General features: G+C 34.4%; 1 protein-coding gene across 1 annotated transcript in view; it reads right to left on the bottom strand.

Moving 5' to 3' along the window:
- PRR16 (proline rich 16) overlaps positions 1–22,694 on the bottom strand; it is a 310,914-nt gene that overhangs the window by 128,026 nt on the left and 160,194 nt on the right. The window contains exon 2 of the mRNA XM_027874976.1: positions 5,723–6,625. Coding sequence (XP_027730777.1) covers positions 5,867–6,625 — 759 coding nt within the window. The 3' untranslated portion in view covers positions 5,723–5,866. The remainder of the gene's footprint in view (positions 1–5,722; positions 6,626–22,694) is intronic.

Genomic DNA, 22,694 nt, shown 5'->3' with positions numbered 1-22,694 from the left:
GAAGACAATATATAATATTTAGGAGGCTGCCTGCAAAGATAAACCCAGAGTTTACACAAACACAATTACAAAACACTTTTCACACAAATAGAGACAGAGTCAAACAACTGGAGAAATATTAATTGACCGTGGATAGACTGAGCTGATATAATAAAACTGAAAATTTTACCTAAGTTAATTTACATATTCATTGCCATACCAATTTAATTACCAGACAATTATTTTAAAGAGCTGGAAAAAATGGTAACAATATTCTTCTGGAAGTTCAAGAATATCAAGAGAATCAATTTTTTTTTTAAATGTGAAGGACAGAAGTCTAGTATTTCCAGATTTCAAAGTATATTACAAACTGGTAGTCATCAAAACAATCTGGTCCTGGCCAGAGTGTTAGATCACTTGAATAGATGAGGTACACAAACATACAGTCATTAGTGACCATATTAATCTAGCACTTGATAAATCCAAAGATCCTAGCTTTTGGGGTACAAGCAACGTTTTTGAAAAATGTTAGAAAAACTGGAAAACATTATTGTATAAGTTAGACATACACCAACATCTTATCTATATGTCAAGATAAGGTCAATATGAAAAAATAGACATAATGGATTATGTAATAAGTAAATTAGGGGAGCATGGGAAATGTACCTGTCAGATCTATGGTTAAGGGAAGAATTTATGATCAAACAGTTGATACAGAGGATTACGGTAAGTGAAATAGAGAATTTTGATTACATGAAATTTTAAAAAGCTGTTGTACAACCAAAATTAATGTGCCAAAATTAGAAGGAAATCTGGAAACTGGGGAAAATTTTATAGCAAGTTCCTTGAGAAAGGCCTTATTTCTCAAATATTTAAGGAACTGAGACAAATTCATATAAATAAAGGCCAATCCCTAATTAAAAATTGGTCAAAATATGTGAATAGGAAGTTTTCAGAAAAAGAAACCAAAGCTAAAAAAGAAACCAAAGTCATGTGAAAAAAATGCTCTAAATCACTACTAATTAGAGAAATGCAAGCATTCCATCACATACCTATCAGATAGGCTAACATGACAGAAAAGGAGAATGACAAATGTTTGAGGGATATAGAAAAATTGGTACACTAAGTATTGTTGGTGAAGTGGTGAACTACTCCAGCAATTCTGGCAGACAATTTAGAACTATGTCCAAAGGGCTATACAACTATTCATATCCTTTGACCCAGAAATACCATTGCTGGGTTTTATCTCAAGAGATCCAGAGAAAAAAGTAAAACAAAAAAGGCCTATTTGTACAAATATACTTATAGCAGCTCTTTTTGTGGTGTCAAAGCATAGGAAATCAAGGGTATGCCCATCAAATACGAAATGGCTGAACAAATTATGGTGTATAATTGTGAAGGAATATGATTGTTCTATAAGAAATGATAAGCAGGATGGTTTCAGAAAAATCTGAGAAGACTTACATGAACTATTACAAAGTGAAGTGGGGAGAACTTTGCACACAGTAACAGCAACATCAACTGTGAAAGACTTAGCTACTCTAATTAAGGCAATGATCAAAGATAATCCCAAAGGAACCATGATGAGACATGCCAAACAATTCCAGAGAGAGAACTGATGAATTCTGTATACAGATTGGATCATTCTTTTTTTTTTTACTTTCTTTTTTAAAAAATGTTTTGTGTTTTCTTTTGTAACATGGTTAATATAGTAGGATGTTTTGCATGACTCCACATATATAATCAAAATCAAATTGCTTACTTTCTCAAGGAGGGGAAATGGATGGGAAAAAAAGTAAATGATTTGGAATTCAATTTTTAAAAGATTATTAATTATTTTATATGTAATTCAGAAATATTTAATTCAATAAATAAAAAAGAAGCAACTATCCGAGTGTAAATCTGTACTAAAAAATGGTATGTTCACAGATGACAGAATATACTACTCTTAGCCATTATTTTTGTATTGACAGGGGAAAACGTACACAAATACAAATAGCTCCTCTTTAATATAGTCTGTTTTTGTTATTCTCCTTACATTATACCCCATTGAGACTTAATCACACTTTAAATAGAGGCTAATTTGCTGAACATCTCCATGCCTGTCTTTTAAGCTTCTCTTGCATCCCAAAAAGTCAGCATGATAAAGTCCAATTACTTCCCATAAAATGACACACTGGGTAATTGCTACACAATCAAGCTGTTGCATTGCTGCAGTTTTATGCCCTATACTGCTGTGTACAATATCTGATAGTACTAGACCTGTTGTCACTTTAGAATTATGCAGTTTTTCAGTTTGTTAAAATAGACTCTGAAGTGTTCCATCTTTGTCATCCAATACACACAAGCCCAGAAAACACAATATAATCATAATGGCAGCTAATAATTTTCAGATTAAGTGATTCATATAGCATCTTCTATTCAATGATGCTATAGGGATTATTTTTTCAATATGTTATTACTAGGAAATTATTCCCTTACTTGGAAATCTTCATCATTTTATTGGAGTATTTGATAGCCTAATCTGTGATGATATCTCTCAATTTATATTATGCCAATGTATATTGGGGACATATAATTTGGGAAGTAACACTGTACACCTAAACTAGTTTACTCTAGAACATGGTAACTGTCTTAATGTAAACTATGTGGTGATTTCCATAAAAAATAGTAGACAAAATTGAGGTTTATAATGTGATTAAAACTTTTCCAATTCAATTACACAAAGAGTTCTTTAAGGAATCAGTGAAGAAAATATAATTAGAACATGCAGATAAAGTGTTTCACATAATTTAAAGGATACATTTATAGGGCTTTCTCATCATTTAAAATCATATGTTTCCCTTAGAAAAAAACAGTAATTAAGCTATCCAAGTGAAGCCAAGCAGCACCATGACTTATTTTCATGATTTTATCAAGCTATTTTAGAATTAATAAAAGGTCACATGATTATAATTCTAATACTTTAGGTGAATGGAATTGATTCAATTGATTGACAAAATTTAATAATTCCATATTCATTATTGTGCATTAGACCTAAACTAAAAAGGAATGATATAGATGCCTACCATCCTTCTCCAAATAGTATGAGGACTGAGGGAAAAAAAAGATACATTATTTTTCTTATCCCTATTCATTTTCATTTTTGGTGATCTCTTTATTTGTTAATTTAGGAACTATAAAAAATAAAGAACATCTAAACGAGGGGTGGGAAATCTGTGGCCTTGAGGCCACATGTGGCCTTCTAGGTCTTTGGGTACAGCTTTTTTTATTGAATTCAAATTTTACAGAACAAATCTTTTTATTAAGGAGATTCCTTTTGTGACATTTGGATTCAGTCAAAGGGCCGCATTTGAGAATCTAGAGGGCCACATGTGGCCTTGAGGCCACAGGTTCCCCAGCCCTGGTCTAAACCTTGTTATTTCCTCTTTTCAATAAAAACAGTTCCTGGAGGAGCGTGCAGTGATTTTATCATTTTTACTTTTTTTCCTGCCCACCTTTATTCAAACTCTTACAGAAATAATGACATCTTCCATGAAAATGAAGCAATTTGGATTTAATTTCTAAAGATAAAACTGAATTCAAGATGAAAAAAAGTCTGTTCAAATATGTTTAACAATAATAGATGTTATTATAAAAGTTAAGCAATTGCATTGATTGGGTTTAAGAGTGGGGACCAGGAAAGGTCTATTACAGAAGGTGACATCTGACCTGAGTATTAAAGGATGGCTGGTAAGGTAAGAGTCAAATGAGATAGGAGAACATTCCAAGCATGTAAAACAGATAACACAAAGGCATAGAGTACAGAGATGAAGTGTCCTGTGAACAGTAAGTACTACATTGTTTTAGATCATAGAGTACAGAGAGGGGAATAAAGTGTAAAAGGACTGGAAAGGTTGGGGGGAGAGGGCAAAGGGACAGGTTATGAGGGACTAAAATTGCCAAACCAAGGACTTTATATTTATTCCTGGAGATTTCTCAGGAACTGCTGGGGTTTACTAAGGGGACATGATGATATGATTAGAACTATGCTTTAGGAAAAAACTCATTTGCATGGGGTGGAAAGATATTAGAAGGTGGGAGAGAAATTAAAAGGTTTTTTTGCAAATAGCCCAAGTGAGAGGTGATGAACCACCTGGAAGGTGGCTATGTGAAAGGACAGAAAAGTAGACAATATATTGGATATGTGGGGTGAGTATGGGTGTGGAATACATATAATGAGTTCATCAGTACAGAAGAAATGGCAAAATAAAAAAAGACATGGGATTCTGAATTTGATGATACATGCTTTTTTTTTAAATCAGACTCCTTTTTATTGGGTGAACTATTAATTCAAGTTTATACCAACCCAATCTATGAATTGTTCCTTAAAACACCACCACCTACAAATAAAAGACAACTAAAAAGCCCTTTGTTCACCTCCTTAATGGATTTGACCTGGAATATAGTGCCAGCTTTTTAAAAGAAATAATTACAAGCTACTGTCTACTAAAGTCATTATAACCTTAGAATGTTAGAATTATATGAAATTTCAGAAAATATATTTCATGTCCCTCATTTTTTGCAGAAAAAGATAAACTTCAAAAAGTATAAATTACAAGCCCCAAGGCAAAATCCCCAAATGATTCAACTTTGAATTTGTCATACAATGAAAAAAAAAAAAGATATCCAGCAGAAAAAAGGTTTTCTCCCTTTGTGGATCTCCTGTAATTCTGAGGCAATTAAGACACCAGCACCAATTTATGCCTTACCTTATATATTACCGATTTACTCAGGAATTAAGAATCTCCTGATTGAGGATGAAAAACCCACATGCATTTATTTCTGTGGTTTTCCAAGAGAAGTCCAAAGACCTTGGTTTGTCTCAAGGGTGTGTACATTAAGCTGTACTCATCAATATGTATAATATGAGAAACATCTATAACTTTAGTTCTGGCATAAACTGGGATTTTTCATAAAATGCAAACATTTCAAACAAGATACAGCTACAGTAGAAGAGGTAATGTGTTGTTTTATTGAAGTAATCCATGGGCAGAAAAAAAAAAGATTTTAAAACTACTGTTTTATCTGAATCCTAATGATCATTTATTTGCTTCTGCTGTTACATACCACTTACTAGTCACACCATCAAATTACCATTGAGGAAAATTGTAGATTATAATAATGTCAATATATATTCATATTAGGTAATATGAAACTACCACTCGGCTTCCATATATGGCACTCAGAGACTGACATTTAAGCGTGATTGAATAGTTCATCTAAAAACACTGCAAATATGATCTTCTAAAAACAATAAATATATTTTTCATCAGTGAAATTCCTTAATTTTTTTAACCAAAGTTAACAATATGACTAGCTCTCAGGGAAGTGATTTATTATATCTTTAAAAAAAACAAACATGGGGCAGCTAGGTGGCACAGTGAATAGAGAGAGAACCAGCCCTGGAGTCAGGAGGACTTGAGTTCAAATCCGGCCTCAGACACATAACACTTACTAGCTGTGTGACCCTGGGCAAGTCACTTAACCCCATTACCTAGCCAAAAAACAACAACAACAACAACAACAAAAACAAACAACCTTTCCTATGACATATCAAAATAAAAATATAATAAAATCCAGACCACAATTTAAGCTACCAGTAAATAAAAAAGCATTTTTGAAATCTGCATTATCACATGAGTTTTAATACTAGAACATTTTTGTTTATATATGAGATGTAAATATTGTTCTCTACACTTACCAGGTGATTTTATGCCACTTCACTGAACACAGGCTGTAATATATTTGGGCTTCTTATTGCTTGAGTAGAAAGTGCTCATCATTGTCTATTATTTTATGTTTATAATATAGAAAAAAAATGAAAGCAGTTTTCAAGTGGCATACATCACACTGTTGTAGTGGTTGATTTCCTCAAGATGGTCTTCTGTGGTTTAGGTGCAGTGGGTGGAGGCACAGTTGCAGGTCTGAGAGGGGGAAAACTGTTACTGTGGCTTATTCCCAACCCTCCATTTTCCAGAGGAAAAGGAGGGAGAGGTGGTGGGGGGGGTGGGAGAGGAGGGCACTGGTGAGGAAGCTTTCCCGACATGTGAAGGGATTCGCTATGGATGTGGACCTCTCGGTTTTTTATGTTATACCGGACATCACAGTCAGGACAATACCCATGGTATTGCACCTTTTCACTAAATCGTACCCGTTCCCGTGTTCCTGCCTGGGGACACCTGTCCTTCTGAGGTCTGTGCATCAGAGGCTGCATCTGCACTTTGTCCAAGTTACTACTAGGTAAATAGCAGATGTCCCCATTTGGAATTTTTTTTGATGCTCCAGGTAAACCTCCATTTCGGAGAAGAGTGCCATTTGTTTTTACAGGATTGATGGTTGGCACAGGCCTGTGAGGATCATCACACTTCACAGGTGTCAGTCGTGGAGGAGGAGGAGGAGGGTTAGGTTTTCTCAGGACTGTGAGGATAGCAGAAGGGTGGACAGGTGGCTTGATGAGTGGTGCATTGGAATGCACTTTGATCTTCTCTAAGCTGGATGCGGTTGTGCTGCTGGAGCTGCTGTTCAGTGTATCAGTTTTGGAGCTGTCTGTCATCTCATCCTCCAGCTGTAGGTCAGAGGTCAGTGTGTCAATCTGGTCAACGACCTGCATGGAAATCAGAAGGCAAAAAAGATGAAGAACAGCCTAAAAGAAAAAAAAAAATATTAGGAAAATTTAACCTTCCCCTGCCCAGTTCTCCCCATGATATCATATTGAACAAATGATAAATACTAGCTACTCATTGACTTAAAAAAGGACAGGTGTACCCAGTTGCAATCACCAATAAAGCCGCAAACATTTATTATCTGGCTATTATGTGGAAGACACTGTCTTAGTCATTGGGCCAAAGACAAAAATGAAACAGTTCCTGTCCTCAAAAAGCTTATATTTTATGGGAAGAGACACTGTAAAATCAGAATGTTAGAATAAATAAGGTTTTGTAATATTACAGTTCTTTCCCTGACCCAGCAATTCAGAAATGGAAAAGGAAAGATGGAGGCTGGTGGCTCCAGAATTAGGAAGACTCCTTACATGAAGTACTTTTGTAAAGACAGAGATCTAAATTCACTCTTCACATAAATGGAAATAAAGTGTTCCAAAGTGAAATTGTTAAAAGAAATTAAGAAAATAGGTTTCTTACATGATTCATTACTGGGTTGTCTAAATCATAACATTATCAAGAACATGTGGGAGTAAATTAGACTTCTTGTTGTTGCTGTTGTTTTTAATAGTAGTAGTAGCAACAGTAGCATTAAAATGAGCTCCAATTTAGGAATGTAGTAGTTTGCTTGACCAGATTGAGACTAGCCATAAACCTAAAAAGGCAATAGGTAGTAGTAGTAGTAGCAGCAGCAGCAGCAGCAGCAGCAGCAGCAGCAGTAGTAGTAGTAGTAGTTAGAGAAGAGAGAAGAAGAGGAGGAGGAGAAGTTGCACTCAAAGCCCAGTTCAATTATCTAGAGTCTGAGTGAGAGACAGAAAAAATAAGGGAATATTAACCTGAGTAATATAAAGCTGGGACTCTGTGTGCTATAATACTGTTAACAAGATCTGTGAAGGGCTTGGATGTACCCTAAAACTTAAGCCAGTTAGGCTGTGGAGATACCAATAACTGGATCAGGACCTCAGCCAGTATAATCAAACCTCTTTTATGAACCTATGTATGTTCTAGTATCAACATATCAGAAATTTGTTATCTTTTATAAACTAACAGATGGCATATTCCCATACAATGAATACCAAGCTTGAAATATTTTGAAAAAAATATTTTGAAAATTCAATGAATAATCCTATAGCTAGGACATTGATCCACAACAATTTAATTTATTTTAATAGCTGTTACTAGACCAAATTTTCATAATATCTAAGCTACATGAAGTGAAAAAACTTTCAAAATATGGGAATCTATCAGAAGAAATCAAAACCACATGAGAAAAGGGTTAGTTATGTATAAGTCCTGTTGTCTAAGCTTCTATTCATTTTTCTAAACAAGTTTCAATAAGCCAGCAAAAGATGAGCTTATATTGTGATATTTTTATGTGTTTACAAATAGTATTTTTATCTGATTCTGAAATAGTCTCCAAAATATTAAACATAAAATAATAATATGAAGATGGCAACTTGTCCCAGGACCAACTTTATCTAAATTCCATAGGAAAAGATGAGAAGCAGATGAATTGCAACAAGAACAACAATAATAATTACTCATTCAAAATCAAATCAATTTTTGATGATATTAGAGGGTACTCCATAGGAGAATAGGGTAATGACAGCCAGGGAGATTTACAGTGGGGACTTTATGTTCCTTTGGATGGCTACAATAGTTGGGAAGATCTAGCACACCTGAAGCAATAGATAATTGGGCCATAATACATGACTGAATGGGTCAGCATGTTAGTCAATATAATGCATCTACAAAGTCAAAGAAATAGAAAAGATGGTATAACGTTACAAGGTGGATCTAGTTGGAACCATTATGGTGCTTGAAGACAGCAGACCAAACGGTGCTCCCTCATGTTCTGAAACCACAACAAAGCAAGAAAGACTGGAACAAATGAGAAGTAACAATACACACCTGCTAGAAATATGTCAGTGTCTCCATCACTGATTGCAAAAGCAGACGAAACATGAGCATGCATGAAATGGACTGAAAATATGAATGTTTACATTAAGTGTGAGAATTATAGAGATAACAAAATAAAATTGGAAACATCTTACCAGTAGGTAGCAAAAGCTTTATTTTGATTTTTGTCAATAACAGTCTCAGCTCCAAGTCAAACAAAAGCATGCTAAAGAAGAGTGTAGAGTAATTATAAGAATTAATTCAATCCCTAAACCAAGATTAGATGAAATAAGGCTTGAAACAGAGAAATGATTAAACACTGGAGATGAAAAGGTTGAAGAACATGAGGACATTAATATATTCTCAACATAAAATTCATATATTCTACAAAATAATGATATGGACAACAAAAGTACTGATAAGGTCTCAAATAAGTTTGAAGAGGTGATATACATACTTAGGAATTTCAAATATTTTTTGAGTTTGATGGCATGAATCCAACTAGCTGGCTTACTCTACCAAAATATAATATGAAAAATTTGTCATTTATGAAAAATCATAGTGAATATATTTATTCTTATATATATATATATATATTTACAGAATGTATTAAAAATGTTTCAGGACATGCTCACAGCACTGTATATGTTGGATATTGCCATGGTAAGAACCAAAGGAAATGTGAAGCATTTAAAAAATATTCCTAAGGACAGGCATCATCATGGTAGGAATAGCTTGAAAAAGTTATTAAAGACCTAAATAAAAACATTGGAATATTAAATCAGTATCTAGAGTGGTGTGCAAATTACTTTTTAAAAAAGTAAAATAACTGAACTGTTGACATATAATTAACCTTTCAGCTTCTGGCATCTTCATTTTTTTTATATGCAATGTTCTCATTTTGGGGGAATAATTTATTTTACATGATTTCCTAATGAGTTCACGAAATGTTGAAACATATTCTTAATTCCTCATAATGCTACCATGCACATTACCATTGATGAGGAGTTCACTTTTTCTGAATCTAAACTTGATTATAACCCATATATTTTCAGAGAAGTTTGAATCAGGTGAGTTTCTAGGCCACTTATGCACGTATATCATCATCACCTGGGTAAATTTATTAAACTTTTGTTATTTTTTCATGTTGTAAAGACTTGTTTTAGTATTCCTTTTCAATTTTGAGAGTTTCTATAATCCCAGAAAAAAACTGTGTTCATTAGTGCATCAATATATTTTTCAGAGTTCATTCTCTAAGTGGACAATACTTCTAGGCACACTGGAAATAAAAAAAAATAAATCTCCAAAAATTTTGAGGGGATATATATTTTATAGTCTGGTGAAAATGTCCAAATTTTACAAACTTAGATGTAGTTTTAACAATGTAATTGGCATGAAATTAAATGGAAAAAATAACAGTAATAATTACATTTAACTAATATTGCCTTGACCATGATATTATATTTCTTTTTAAAAGCATTTATAAGTTTTTTTTTTTTAATGTTGATCTTTTTGCTATTCTTCCAATTTCAGGAAGCTGACATGGAGAAGGAATCAATACTAATCCTTTCAGGCTCTCCATCACTCTGAAGACTTTTGCTTGCTTTCTGAGTATTCATTAAGCTCTTTTGTCTCAAATTTATTAGTCATTTTTTTCACTTTTTACCACATTGTCCTTTGTGCTTTGCTGTGGATTATCTTTTCTTTTCATTTTTAGCTTGAATGATCTTGGAACACTTGATTTCCTGATACGAATAGCTACTACAACTGTTCTAACAGCTGTTGATGTGTGCTTTTTAAATGCTACAACTGTTGAATGACTTCATGGAGTAATATCAATTCTTTTTTTCTCTTTTTATTTTTTATTTATTTATTTTTTATTTTTAATATGTGTTTTTAAAATTTTGGGTTACAAATTTTCTCCCTTCCTCCCTCCCCACCCACCCTCATTGAAAAGGCAAGCATCTCGATACAGGTTATAGATGTGTAGTCATACAGAACTCTTCCATAGTAGTCCTGTTGTGAAAAACTAAGTATATTTCCCTTCATCCTATCCTACCTCCCATTTGTTCTATTCTCTATTTTGACCCTGTCCCTCCTTAGAAGTGTTTGCTTTTGATGATCCCCTCCCTCAGTCTGCCCTTCCCTCTATCAACCCCCTGCTCTCTTGTCCCCTTCTCCCCTTATTTTTTTATATGGTAACATAGATTTCCACACCCCATTGTGCATGTTATTCCCTCCTTAAGCCAAATCCTATGAGAATAAGATTCACTCATTGCTTCTCACCTTCCCCCATCTCCCCTCCACTGTAAAAGCTTTTTCTTATCTGTTTCATGTGAGATATTTTCCTTTCTACTTCTCCTTTTTTCCTTCTCCCAGTATAATCCTCTCTCACCCCTTAATTTTATTTTCTAGATATCACCCCTTCATCTTCAACTCACCCTGTGCCCTCTATCTATCTATACATACATATAATTTTTTCCCTTTCACTACCCTAATATTGACAAATGACTCATGAGTTACAAATATCATCTTTCCATGCAGGAATGTAAACAGTTCAACCTTAATAAGTCTCTTATGATTTCTCTTTCCTGTTTACCTCCTCCATGTTTCACTTGAGTCTTGTATTTGAAGGTCAAATTTTCTATTCAGCTCTGGTCTTTTCCACAGCAATGCTTGAAAGTCCCCTATTTCACTGAATGACCATTTTTTACCCTGAAGGATTATACTCGGTTTTGCTGTGTAGGTGATTCTAGGTTGTAGTCCTATCTCCTTTGCCCTCCAGAATATCATACTCCATGTCCTCTGGACCCTTAATGTAGAAGCTGCTAATTCTTGTGTTATCCTGATTGTGTTTCCATAATACTTGAATTCTTTCCTTCTGACTGCTTGCAATATCTTCTCCTCGACCTGAGAATTCTGAAATTTGGCTACAACATTCCTAGGAGTTTTCCTTTGGGGATCTCTTTCAGGAGGTGATTGGTGGATTCTTTCCATTTCTATTTTGCCCTCTGGTTCTAAAATATCAGAACAGTTTTCCTTGATAATTTCTTGACAGATGATGTCTGGGCTCTTTTTTTGACCATGGCTTTCAGATAGTCCAATAATTTTAAAGTTCTCTCTCCTGGATCTATTTTCCAGGTCAGTTGTTTTTCCAATGAGATATTTCACATTCTCTTCTATTTTTTCATTCCTTCAGATTAGTGTTACTTTGCCTTGATTTCTCAAATTGTCACTAGCTTCCAATTTCTTCATTCTAATTTTTAAGGAAGTATTTTCTTCAGTAAACTTTTGGACTTCCTTTTCCATTTGGCCAATTTTGCTTTTTAGGGCATTCTTCTCCTCATTGGCTTTTTGGACCTCTTTTGCCATTTGGGTTAAGCAATTTTATAAGGTGTTATTTTCTTCAGCATTTTTTTGGGTCTCCTTTAGCATCACTCTCAGTTTTTCCTCTATTTCTCTTGCTTGCTTCTCAAAATCCTTTTTGAGCTCTTCCATGGCCTGGGACCATGGAATATGAATATGAAATTCATATTTTTCTTGAAGGCTTTGGATGTAGGAGCTTTGGCTTCGTTGTCTTTTTCTGGTTGTATGTTTTGATCTTTTGTCACCAAAGTAAGATAATATAGTGTGACTCTTTTTGCACTGCTTGCTCATGATCTTGGCCAATTACTTGAGTTATAAGCTCCTTATTAAGGTAAGAGTCTGTGTCCAGTGTGGAGAATGTACTGTTCCAAGCTTCAGGGGTTTTGTGCAGCTGTTTTCAGAGACACCTGTAGGGACCTGTAAATTTTCAGTTCTTGTAAGGTGCTGTGATCGAGGGTGAGATGTTTACTCCTTTCCTGGCCTGTGCTCTGGTCTATGAGCACTCTTTTCTATTTTGAAACTGTGAAGAGGGTTTCCTCTCCACAGCCACTACAACCTCCACCACATCAGTGCTCCTCCTCGCCCCAGGACCGCCACCCAGAACTGTGACCCAGATCCAAGCATGGGCAAAGCAAGAGAATCCTGCACCAGCAGAAAGATCTCTGTATTCCCCTGCTAATTAGCCACTGGATTCCCCCTCAGTCTGTGGGCCAGAAGCTCAGGAGGCAGCTGCCGCCATGGGGCTGTGCTTGCGGAAAGGGGCTGGAACCCCACCATTCTTCTCTCTCAGCACTGCAGAAACAGACTTTTCCCACTGACCTATGCTGTCTTTGGAATTCATGGGTTGACAAGTCTGGAAACCACCACAGCTGCCTGTGATTCAGTCCTCTGAGTCCTGCTCCAGGTTTGTTGCGGCCTCTGTGCCCACGCTAAACTGTGCTCCTCTCCCCGCCCGTCGCGATATACTTTTCTGATCAACCATCCAGGCTGTCTTTGGCTGGAAATTTGTTTCAGTCTGTCTTTTTGTGTGTTCTGCTACTTTAGAATTTGATTAGAGCCATTTTTATAGGTATATGGAGGGATTTGGTGAAAAGTTCAAGCAAGTCACTGCTTTTACTCTGCCATCTTTCTCATTCCCTCCAATTCTTTTAAAAAATAATAATAATAAAAAACAACAACCTTAAAAGACCCATGAAGTGCACATGTGTCTTGAAATCTAGCACTCAGGGGTCAGCTAGGTGGTGCAGTGGATAGAGTTCCAGTCCTGGAGTCAGGAGGTCCTGAGTTCAAATCTGGCCTCAGACTTGTAACACTTACTAGCTGTGTGACCCTGGGCAAGTCACTTAAACCCATTGCCTAACCAAATTAAAAAAAATGATTAAAAAAAAGAAATCTAGCATTCAATTGACATAGGACTAGTTAAAGGTCGGAAAAGTTATTCAGAATGTTTTCATTTGGTGAAGTTGACCTAGTGTCAGAGGAGGAACTTTCTTAAGTATTGGAGTTCAGCTTGAGAATGTTATTGGTGATTATGAAATAAAAGTGGCTCCAGATTTTGGAATTTCTTTAATGTAAAGCAAGGATTTGCTATATAAAGTTTGAATTTTGTACAGTGGGCAGTTGGAGCCATTGATAACTTTAAGTAGAATCACATGACCAGATTTATAAATAAAGATTAGCTACAAATATAGTAGGGATATTTATCATCAAATGTGCAAATGGTATTTCCCAAGATCATAAAGTGATGCCTCAATCCTGGAAGTAGTTTAATAAGTGCAAAAGATAGATTGTAAGGGGAGTCATAGAAACATAGAACAAGACTACAAAAAGAATAAAGAACCACATTAATGATTCTGGTGCATGTAGTAAGCACCACCAAATAGGCATAAAGAAATTAGGGTCATAGGACAGAGAATAGCAGATTTTATGATATGAGGTATCACAGTAGGAGTCTGAATACTGGTCATGTAAAGTAACTGAAGAGCAGGCTGGGGAAAAGACCAGAGCAGACACCAGGCCAGCGAGGAGCACATCTAGAATACAGCAATGGAGATAAGGAAGTTTGCCTTTTGGTAGCTTGCTGTTTTAGTTCTTGTTGAGTCAATTATTTCTACTAGATGGAGTCAAAATCCTGTCAGTGCCATATAAATTTTGATGATTTAGGCTAGGTTAAAGCACCCATTTTAATGATTCAATTTTGTTGTTTGTATTCCTTCTAATTATTGTGTGTGTGTAAATATGTGTGTATGTTTGAGTGTTTCTTTTGCATTCTTATAAATAACTGTTGCTGTGATACTAGGGTGTTTAGTCCAAAGCACTTTTGCATCAGCAACAAATGTCTTAGAGAAAAAGAAACCTTGAGGTTTTTACAGGCATCTGACATTTTGAGTAGTCTTTTCCATTTAGAAAGAACAATAAGATATTGAGGCTTTTAGTGAAACCTACAAGTTGCTTCTGAAAAAAAAATGCTAACTACAAAAGAGGTAAGATAAAAAGACTTTTTCCAAAACAAAAAAAAGTGAGAAAAATAAAAATTGCAGCCATAATTTGGGAAAATTACCTTCTCTGCATTTAGTAGAGGGAATGTTTTGAAAAGATCACTCATTACACTAATGAAATCACATGTCTAGACAAAATCTAGATATTTATTTAAAACATGTTCATTTTAGCCTTATTTGAGAAGAGCAATAAGCATTTACATAACAAGTGCTACAGGTTAGGCATTGTGCTAAATGCTTTACAAATATAACTCATCTGATAGTTTGATAGTGATAATTAGTGATTACCTATTGTTATTTAATATCAAATATATACATATTTACACATATAAATACATATATATGTGTGTATATATATGTGTATATATACACATATATATATATATGATATGTGTGTGTGTATAGCCATTAATCAGATACACTACTTAATCTATTATAATGACCCTTTTTTTCAGCCCCTAACGACACAAGTTAGAGGGGAAAAGAACAAAAGCTCTGCACATTCTGGCACACTAAAGATTTGTGTACCTAATTATAGACTTTGTGACTATTTTCTAAGCACTAGCCAAGCCAAGATTAAGAAGACACAACATCAGAAGATTGAACACAAGGTAAATATTTTGGGTCGTAGTAAACATCATATATCTTATCTTATACTAAGTCAGAGAAAATATGTACACACTCAGAAATAATTCAATATCATAAATACTTAAAGTATTAAAATAATAAACACAACAATCATTAAATATAGCATTTTAAATTAGAAAACTAAATATAACACAATTTTTATAATGCTGTTTAACATATGTATATATGTTATATATACATATATAAGTACATATATACGTATATGTAAATATACGCACATATTATGAGTCAAATATATGTAAACTAAAACATGGCTCCATTTTTCCTTTAAACATAGTCAATTATAATTGGAATGAATTTTAAATATCTACATTTAAATGTCTACATTCGAAGGACTTAATTACAACATTTAGAAATATGACTAAGTCATTTCCCCTTTCTTTGGAAGCCAATGTGAACAAGAAGATTAGAGAGAGAAGAAACAATTATATTCCACATGAAAAAGTAATATTTAACCCCACATCTTTAAAATTATTTTATTATGACAATAATAATCATTAACAAACATTTCAGCAAAGAAAAAATGGTTGAATGTATATGATGTTTTGTTTTTTTGGTTTTTTTTTTTTGGCTAGGCAATGTGGTTAAGTGACTTGCTCAGGGTCACACAGCTAGTAAGTGTTATGTGTCTGAGGCTGGATTTGAACTCAGGTCCTCCTGAATCCAGGGCCAGTGCTCTATCCACGGCACCACCTAGCTGCCCCTGACATTGGTTTTTGCTATAAAATTTGCTGCCTCATCTTCTAGAAAAAAAAATAAAATTAGGCACATTATTGCTGTCCTAAATATTTAAATAGTATATTTCATATTCATTGCAGACTCATTGTAATTCCAAGGATGACTATTGTCGATTTTTATATTTTGCTTGTGTTGGTGTTGAAATTGAGAATTTCTTGAATCTATTTTAAACCTCCCCTTTAACTATCCCACTTAACTTCTATCACCATTGCTCCTTGATGGGTCTTCCAACAATCTCTTGGAACCCACATTTTTTATTTTGTTGAACCTGATTTCAGTAGTAGACAGTTGAGAACAATATAGTTCAAAATCCCAATTCCACTGAAAGCTTCTTATGGCCTATTTTCATAAGGAAGAATGTGCAAAAAAAATGAGACTGTGTGTGTGTAAATAACTAGATAATTAGATATCTGTGGGGCACAACATATTTTTCATGATATAAATCTTTTTGCTTATGAAGAATAACATTTTCTAATTTTATTTTTTGAAACATTATTATATCAAACATCCAATCACTAATTAATACCTCAAAATCCCTTTTTTGAAGTATTTTAAATAACTAGAAGTTTCAGTTAATATCTCAGCTAAAGTTCTCTCCAGTTGGTCATCAAGCTTGTTTGATTTTAATGTGGTTGAATCTATCATCCTCTTGGGTTAGATAAAACAACAATTTATATCATCTCAAATAAAACTCCTATAAGAACTTTTTAAAAATCCTTTCTCTAACAAATTCCTACTCTCATGTCTCATGGTGTTGTGGTGTAGCAGACCCCCTATCAGGTTGTACCATGCTGGAAAGGTTTTGAGTACTGATTTTATCTGCTGTTGGAGGACCAGAATAGTCAAGTACAAAGAGGCACATCACCAGATGGCTGGACACCAGGCAATGAATTATTTTGGTCAGAATACACAGAAACTCATGAATATCATCTACCAAAGTGTGGAGGGATTGGCAATCTGTTTCAGTTGAGTGAGTGCCCAAAAGAGAGAGTCTATGGAAGAACTAGAAAACAACTGCTTCAGTGTCTTCTTACAAATAACCTAACTTTTCTGAACCTCATTATGTGCTAAATACAGGGATTCATGGTGAAGATGATGATAATTCTAACTTGGCACTGGTCTGAATAACTTTATTTGTACCTTGTAATTTAACACAAAGCAAACTTGAACAGGATCATTATTCCCAGGACTCACCTTTCTGGCTTCACTTTCGTCCAGAGGAAATAATAAACTGATACCATTTCCCCCCTAGCGGATGGGAAGTGAAGAAACTTTGAGGGGAAAACAAAAGAGACCACATATGACACATTATAAATGTTCCCAAACATTGGTATAGATAGCAGTAGCACTAAAGAGGAATTGTGATATTTAAAATTCAGTCTTTGTCTTCTATGTTAGTAGTGATGACTGGAAATAGGTAACTGTTTTCCCCTACCCCACTTTCTTCACTCCAAGTTTGAATAATCGCTTTCTCCCATCAGACCTGTGTACTGTGTGTTAGGACTTTCTTGTAATATCATTATTTTATTTTCCTATGATATCAAAACCAAAAGATTACAATAGTAGTTAGATAAAGAAAAGATATGTATGAAGGAAATGTAGAAATAGTGTGAACAGTATAAAGAGAAGAGCACACACAGCCAAATAATAAGATTTAAATCCTAGTACTGATGCTAGCTGTGATTTTTAACTGTAAGAACTCCTTCTATCAAGGAAGACCAAAAGCCATTTATATCTAATATTCTTGAAAGTTGCTTGAGTCTCAGAAAGGCTAAATGAATTATACAGGTTTCATGTTTCAGAGGCAGAATTTGAACTTAGGTCTTCTAGACTCCAAATCCAATACTTTATCTACTATGCCACAATGTACTACTTAATAAAGAATATAATTAGGCCTCAATTCAAGAAATGACATCGAATTATATTAAATCTAAGTACTTACTGACAGCTATGACCTCTCAGGTAATTTTATACTTAAATCTGATTAGAGTTTTCATCTAGAAGTGGAAATCAAAAATCAGAACAACTTAGTTTTTTGTCTAATTACAAGCATGGGAACATTTCAGTAACACTAACAAATAGATCCATGTATGTTAATACCACCCTATAGCAGAATGACATCTGATTTTCATAATAAGTTCAAGCCATATGGACCAATTTACTTTCCATCCACTATAGACTTAAACTATGAATTACAGCAAATAACCAGCCCAAATCACAGTTTTTTAGAGACACTATATATAGCTAAAGCTCCATTACTTTAAATCTTTTGAGTATAAACAACTTTAAAAGTAGCAACTAGCTAAAAAAATCTAATCTGAAATGCTCTGTATAGCCTTCTATTAATTTCAAAATTATAAATATCAGGGTTTATTTTATTTCTCAAACATATATCCTCCCTTGTCTCTTTTCCCCACAGAAGTCCTTGATCAAATTGAAGAACTCTTGTGTTCAATTAGCAAACATTTATTAAGTGCTTACCAAGTGCCAAGGAACAATGTCCTTACCCTCAGAGAGCTTATATTGTGTATGATGTATTGAGCAGAATACATAAATAGGTACATACAAATTAGATGGAAAATAACTTTAGAAAGAAAGGCAATATGATCCTAGAATATAGTCTTCTGGTCAGAGAAGAGACATTTCCTGGGTAGCAACAGGATTGAGGTGGTCTCTTGGTTAATTCCAACTTTGGTGGTTCTCATTTGAGAGTTTCCAAGTTTGACACTGGATATTTTAGAGTGAGTAGAGGATAAAGGGATTTACTAATGTAACATATTCCATGGAGTGAGAAAATGATCATTTCTTTTCTTGAGTGCATCCTAGTTAAAGAACAAAGGCTTCTAGTACTCAGACCAGATATTGCAGGTCTGATGGAAGAAAGTGATTATTCAAACTTGGAGTGAGGAAGGTGAAGAGGAAAAAGGGGGTGGAAAGAGGAAAAGATATGTGGATTCTGAATGAAAATAGATAAGTAACTTGCAGCTAAGATAGTAATATAAAATGTTCTATCCAAATATCCTGTTCTATCCATACTCCCTGGAGAAACATTTGCTTAAACACTTGCTTAAAATAGAGAACTTTACATGAAAAATAATAAAGTCAAAACACACACACACACACACACACACACACACACACACACACACATACACCAGAGCTCTTTACCACCCAATAGGGGATGACACAAAGAGATAGTATATGTGAAAAAGGCAGCTCCAAGACTTTGTGGTGACCACACAAGGAAACTTGGGTTGGGGGGAACAATGCAATTGGGAGACTAGGGATTTCTTAAGAGAATTCCCTGAAGCCAGCAACATCTTCAATGGGGTTGTTTTAGGAAAAAAGACCTGAAACTTTAGTTGTGTGACTCTACATTGGGTGTAAATTGATGAAAAATAACTGGAGGTTGGTGAAATTCCAAGAGACCTAGAGAAGCCACAAATGGTTGCAATGTGCTGCTTCTTGCCACTGCTTGGTCTGGAACATGGTCCCAGGTCAGAACTGCAATCTTAAGCCATGGCTGTCAAAGAAGGAAGAGCCTGGAACTACCCATGGACCAGAAGGAAGCAACTTCTGTACTTCTGGAAATAGTATTATTAGAACTTCAAAGACCAGGATGGATTGACTATAGGGATTCATAAACAAGATGGAAGAAATGAAGGAGAGTTCAAACAAGAGACTAAAAAATATATATAAAATCAGTACACTTAGAATGAGACCTCAGAGGAAAAAATAATCCACCTTAACCAAGAATTCCACAACCTAAAAAAAAAGAAAAGAAAAACTAAAGTGGAAGATACAGAATTCAAGGATTCAAAGAAATGACAAAAATATAAGAATTAAATAAAAGGGTGAAAAAGTAAAGAATAAATGGTGACATCAACTATTCAAGATAGCTAACTAGAAAATAGGATGAAGAAAGATAATTTAGGAAAAACATTAACAAACAATAAAACTTTATATCACACTTCAAGAAATGAGTAAAGAAAACTACCTAGAACTATCAAACCCAAAGTGAAAACAAAAATTTAACAACGTACTTCATGCCATATACTTTGCTTAAGTCCTAGTTCTACAAAGAAAAAAAAAAGGAATATATCTTGCTTTGTCTCTCAATCTTTCCCTCTGTCTCTTTCACTGTCAGCATAGGAGGACTTCAGCAAAGCATTAGAGTTGGAAGATTGATCACCTCTTCCTCTGAACCCCGAGAGCAGTTTGTACTTAGAGGCAATGAAGTTAGACAGTGGATACAGGTTTCTGGATTCAGGAAGGCCTGAGTCCAAATCTAACCTCATACACTTATTACTTCTGTGACCCCAAGTTAGTCATATAACTTCTGTCTTCAATTCCTCATCTTTAAAATGAGTATTAAAATAGCACATACCTCCCAGAGTTGTTTTGAGAATCAAATAAGGTCATATTTGTAAAGCATATAGCACAGTGCTTGGAACAACAAAGTAGGTGCTATATAAATTTACCTATTATTGTAACTATTATCATCATTATTATTAATAGCATCAAAACATGTGCCTACACCAATGGAATTATGAATTTTTTAAGTATCAAAGCATAACCAAAAAGTTTACATTTGTATTCCTGATGAAACACATATATTAAGTCTATAAACTAATACCTCTTTATACTAGTTATACAGTGATGTCCTTGAGACAAATTTATATTACAACATGTATTTTCTATTGCATCCTGACAGTAGAAACTGAGACTAAGATCAGACTATTAGGATGGAATGAGAGACAGGGTAAAGGAGGAATTTAGTAATTTTTCTTCATGTCTCAATAATTTGAGAAACATCTGAAGGACAAGGCTTCAATTGACATGATAATTTTTGCACAACTTTTGCTTAATTTTACTATAATTTATAATAATTTCTCCCATGTAAATGCAAATAATTACCAGAAGATATTATAATTTACTTTGAAATAAAATTGTTCATCCTACTATCTACAGGATGTGCTATATTTTGTCAATTAATGCAGCTTGGTCCTTCAAGGTATTCTTAAATTCTAATCCCTTATAATTAAAAAGATACACTCTTACTCATTTTCTTTGTGGGGGAAAAAAAGCCAAGAAACTAGATAAACCAAAGGCATTTTTCTTGACTCGTTCTATGATTTTATTATAGGGTAGCAGTTCTCAAACCTTTTAGTTTTAGTAAACCCTTTATATTTCAAAATTATTGAGGGCACTAAAGAGCAATTTTCTATGTGGGTTTTTTATAATATCTATCCTATTAGAAAATCAAGCCATCTAATAGTATTATTTAGATAAAAAAAATATATAGATTAGGTAAATAAATTATGTAAATTATTTTGCCTTTATAGACCCAATGAAAGGGTACTGAGAACCCTCACGTGTCTCCATAATTTGAGAACCATCATTATAAGCAACTCCCAGTGAGAAAACACCTTCTACCAATACAGATAGATAGATCAGCATGAGCGAATGCAAATTATGGGCTTAGAGAGTTATATGGTCACACTGGAGCATAAGAAACTTGGTCAGGATCATTCAGCCAGAATATATGTGAAGCAGTACTTATACCTAGATATTCCTAATTCTCCAAATGATTCTCTAGACACTATACCATACTGTTTCTGCAAAAGCATAAGGGATACCAAAGGCCTAATAGTAGGCACAATGAATGTATGTGCATATATTTATGGGGAGTAATGAATTCAAATGATAGGAAAGGCCCACTACACTTGCAGATGAAGAACGGGCAAAGGAACCTGGGAGCACAGCAGACAGCTGTCTCAGATGAGTTAGTGGTACAAATGTATCTCTCTTTACAGTAAATGAAAATCAGTAAGAGACAAACAGCAGGCTTTCCATCAAAGGTTTTATTTCTAGTTATTAAAATCACTGTGTGGCATGGGAACTCACTGTCTGCAGACACAAACTGAAGTAAATATGAAATCTAGGCAGTTTATATGATTACCCCCATTACTTTATCTGTCTGGGAAATAAAGGTGGTATGCCTGATCCAAGAGGGAGCAAGGGGGAATTCAGTCATGCAGCCACAGTTTCAAATACCAGGTCAGGTACAGAAGCACTTCTAATTTGACATGAAAAATGAGGTAAGACTTGTCATTGGCTCAAGGGTTATGAAATATTTTGACCCAAGGAGCAACTTTAAATGAAAATATAAATGTAATTCATTTTCTGTTGATTCAGGTATAAATGCAATGTCTAGAATGTCAGCTCTTCTGGAAATCCCTGTTTGCAGATACTGTGTGTGTTAACTTGCCCCATCCATCTGCCCTGTTCTCCCTTAAATCCCATCAGCCTGCTTTTTATTAAAAATTTGAACAAAATTAAATATCATTTGTAATAATATCACTGTCTGACATTTTCCCCCAGCTGTTTGCTCTTAGCATACTTAGACATTTCCAATTGCCAATTTTTTTTGCTCAAGAAGTCTGATGTAGGTCCAGCTCTTCTTACAGGATTGAGGGACCATGACATTATAAACAAAACCCATTTTTGCTTTGAAGATATTTGAAATGTTTATAACTAGTTGAAATATAATATAGCTATAACCAAAGGTATGCTGGTAAATGTTTAACAATTAGCTCTCAAAAACATCTATGCAGAACACACTTTAATATGAAATATGCACTATTAAAAATTTTCCATTACTTTGTTAAGTCTAGACAGTTTTAAAAAAAATCAAGTCCTGATGTATGCCAATTTCCTATGTGTAAATACTAACATTGAAAATTTAGCAATCTTGAGCCAGTATAAGTTGGCTCCCATACATCTCTGGCTATTACAGGAAAATCAGTCGGGCTCATAGAAAGAAAGAAAGAAAGAAAGAAAGAAAGAAAGAAAGAAAGAAAGA

This window comes from Vombatus ursinus, unplaced genomic scaffold (genome assembly GCF_900497805.2).
Source record: "Vombatus ursinus unplaced genomic scaffold, bare-nosed wombat genome assembly UNPS02014807.1, whole genome shotgun sequence".
NCBI lineage: Eukaryota > Metazoa > Chordata > Mammalia > Diprotodontia > Vombatidae > Vombatus > Vombatus ursinus.
This window is presented reverse-complemented; position numbering and strand designations above follow the sequence as displayed.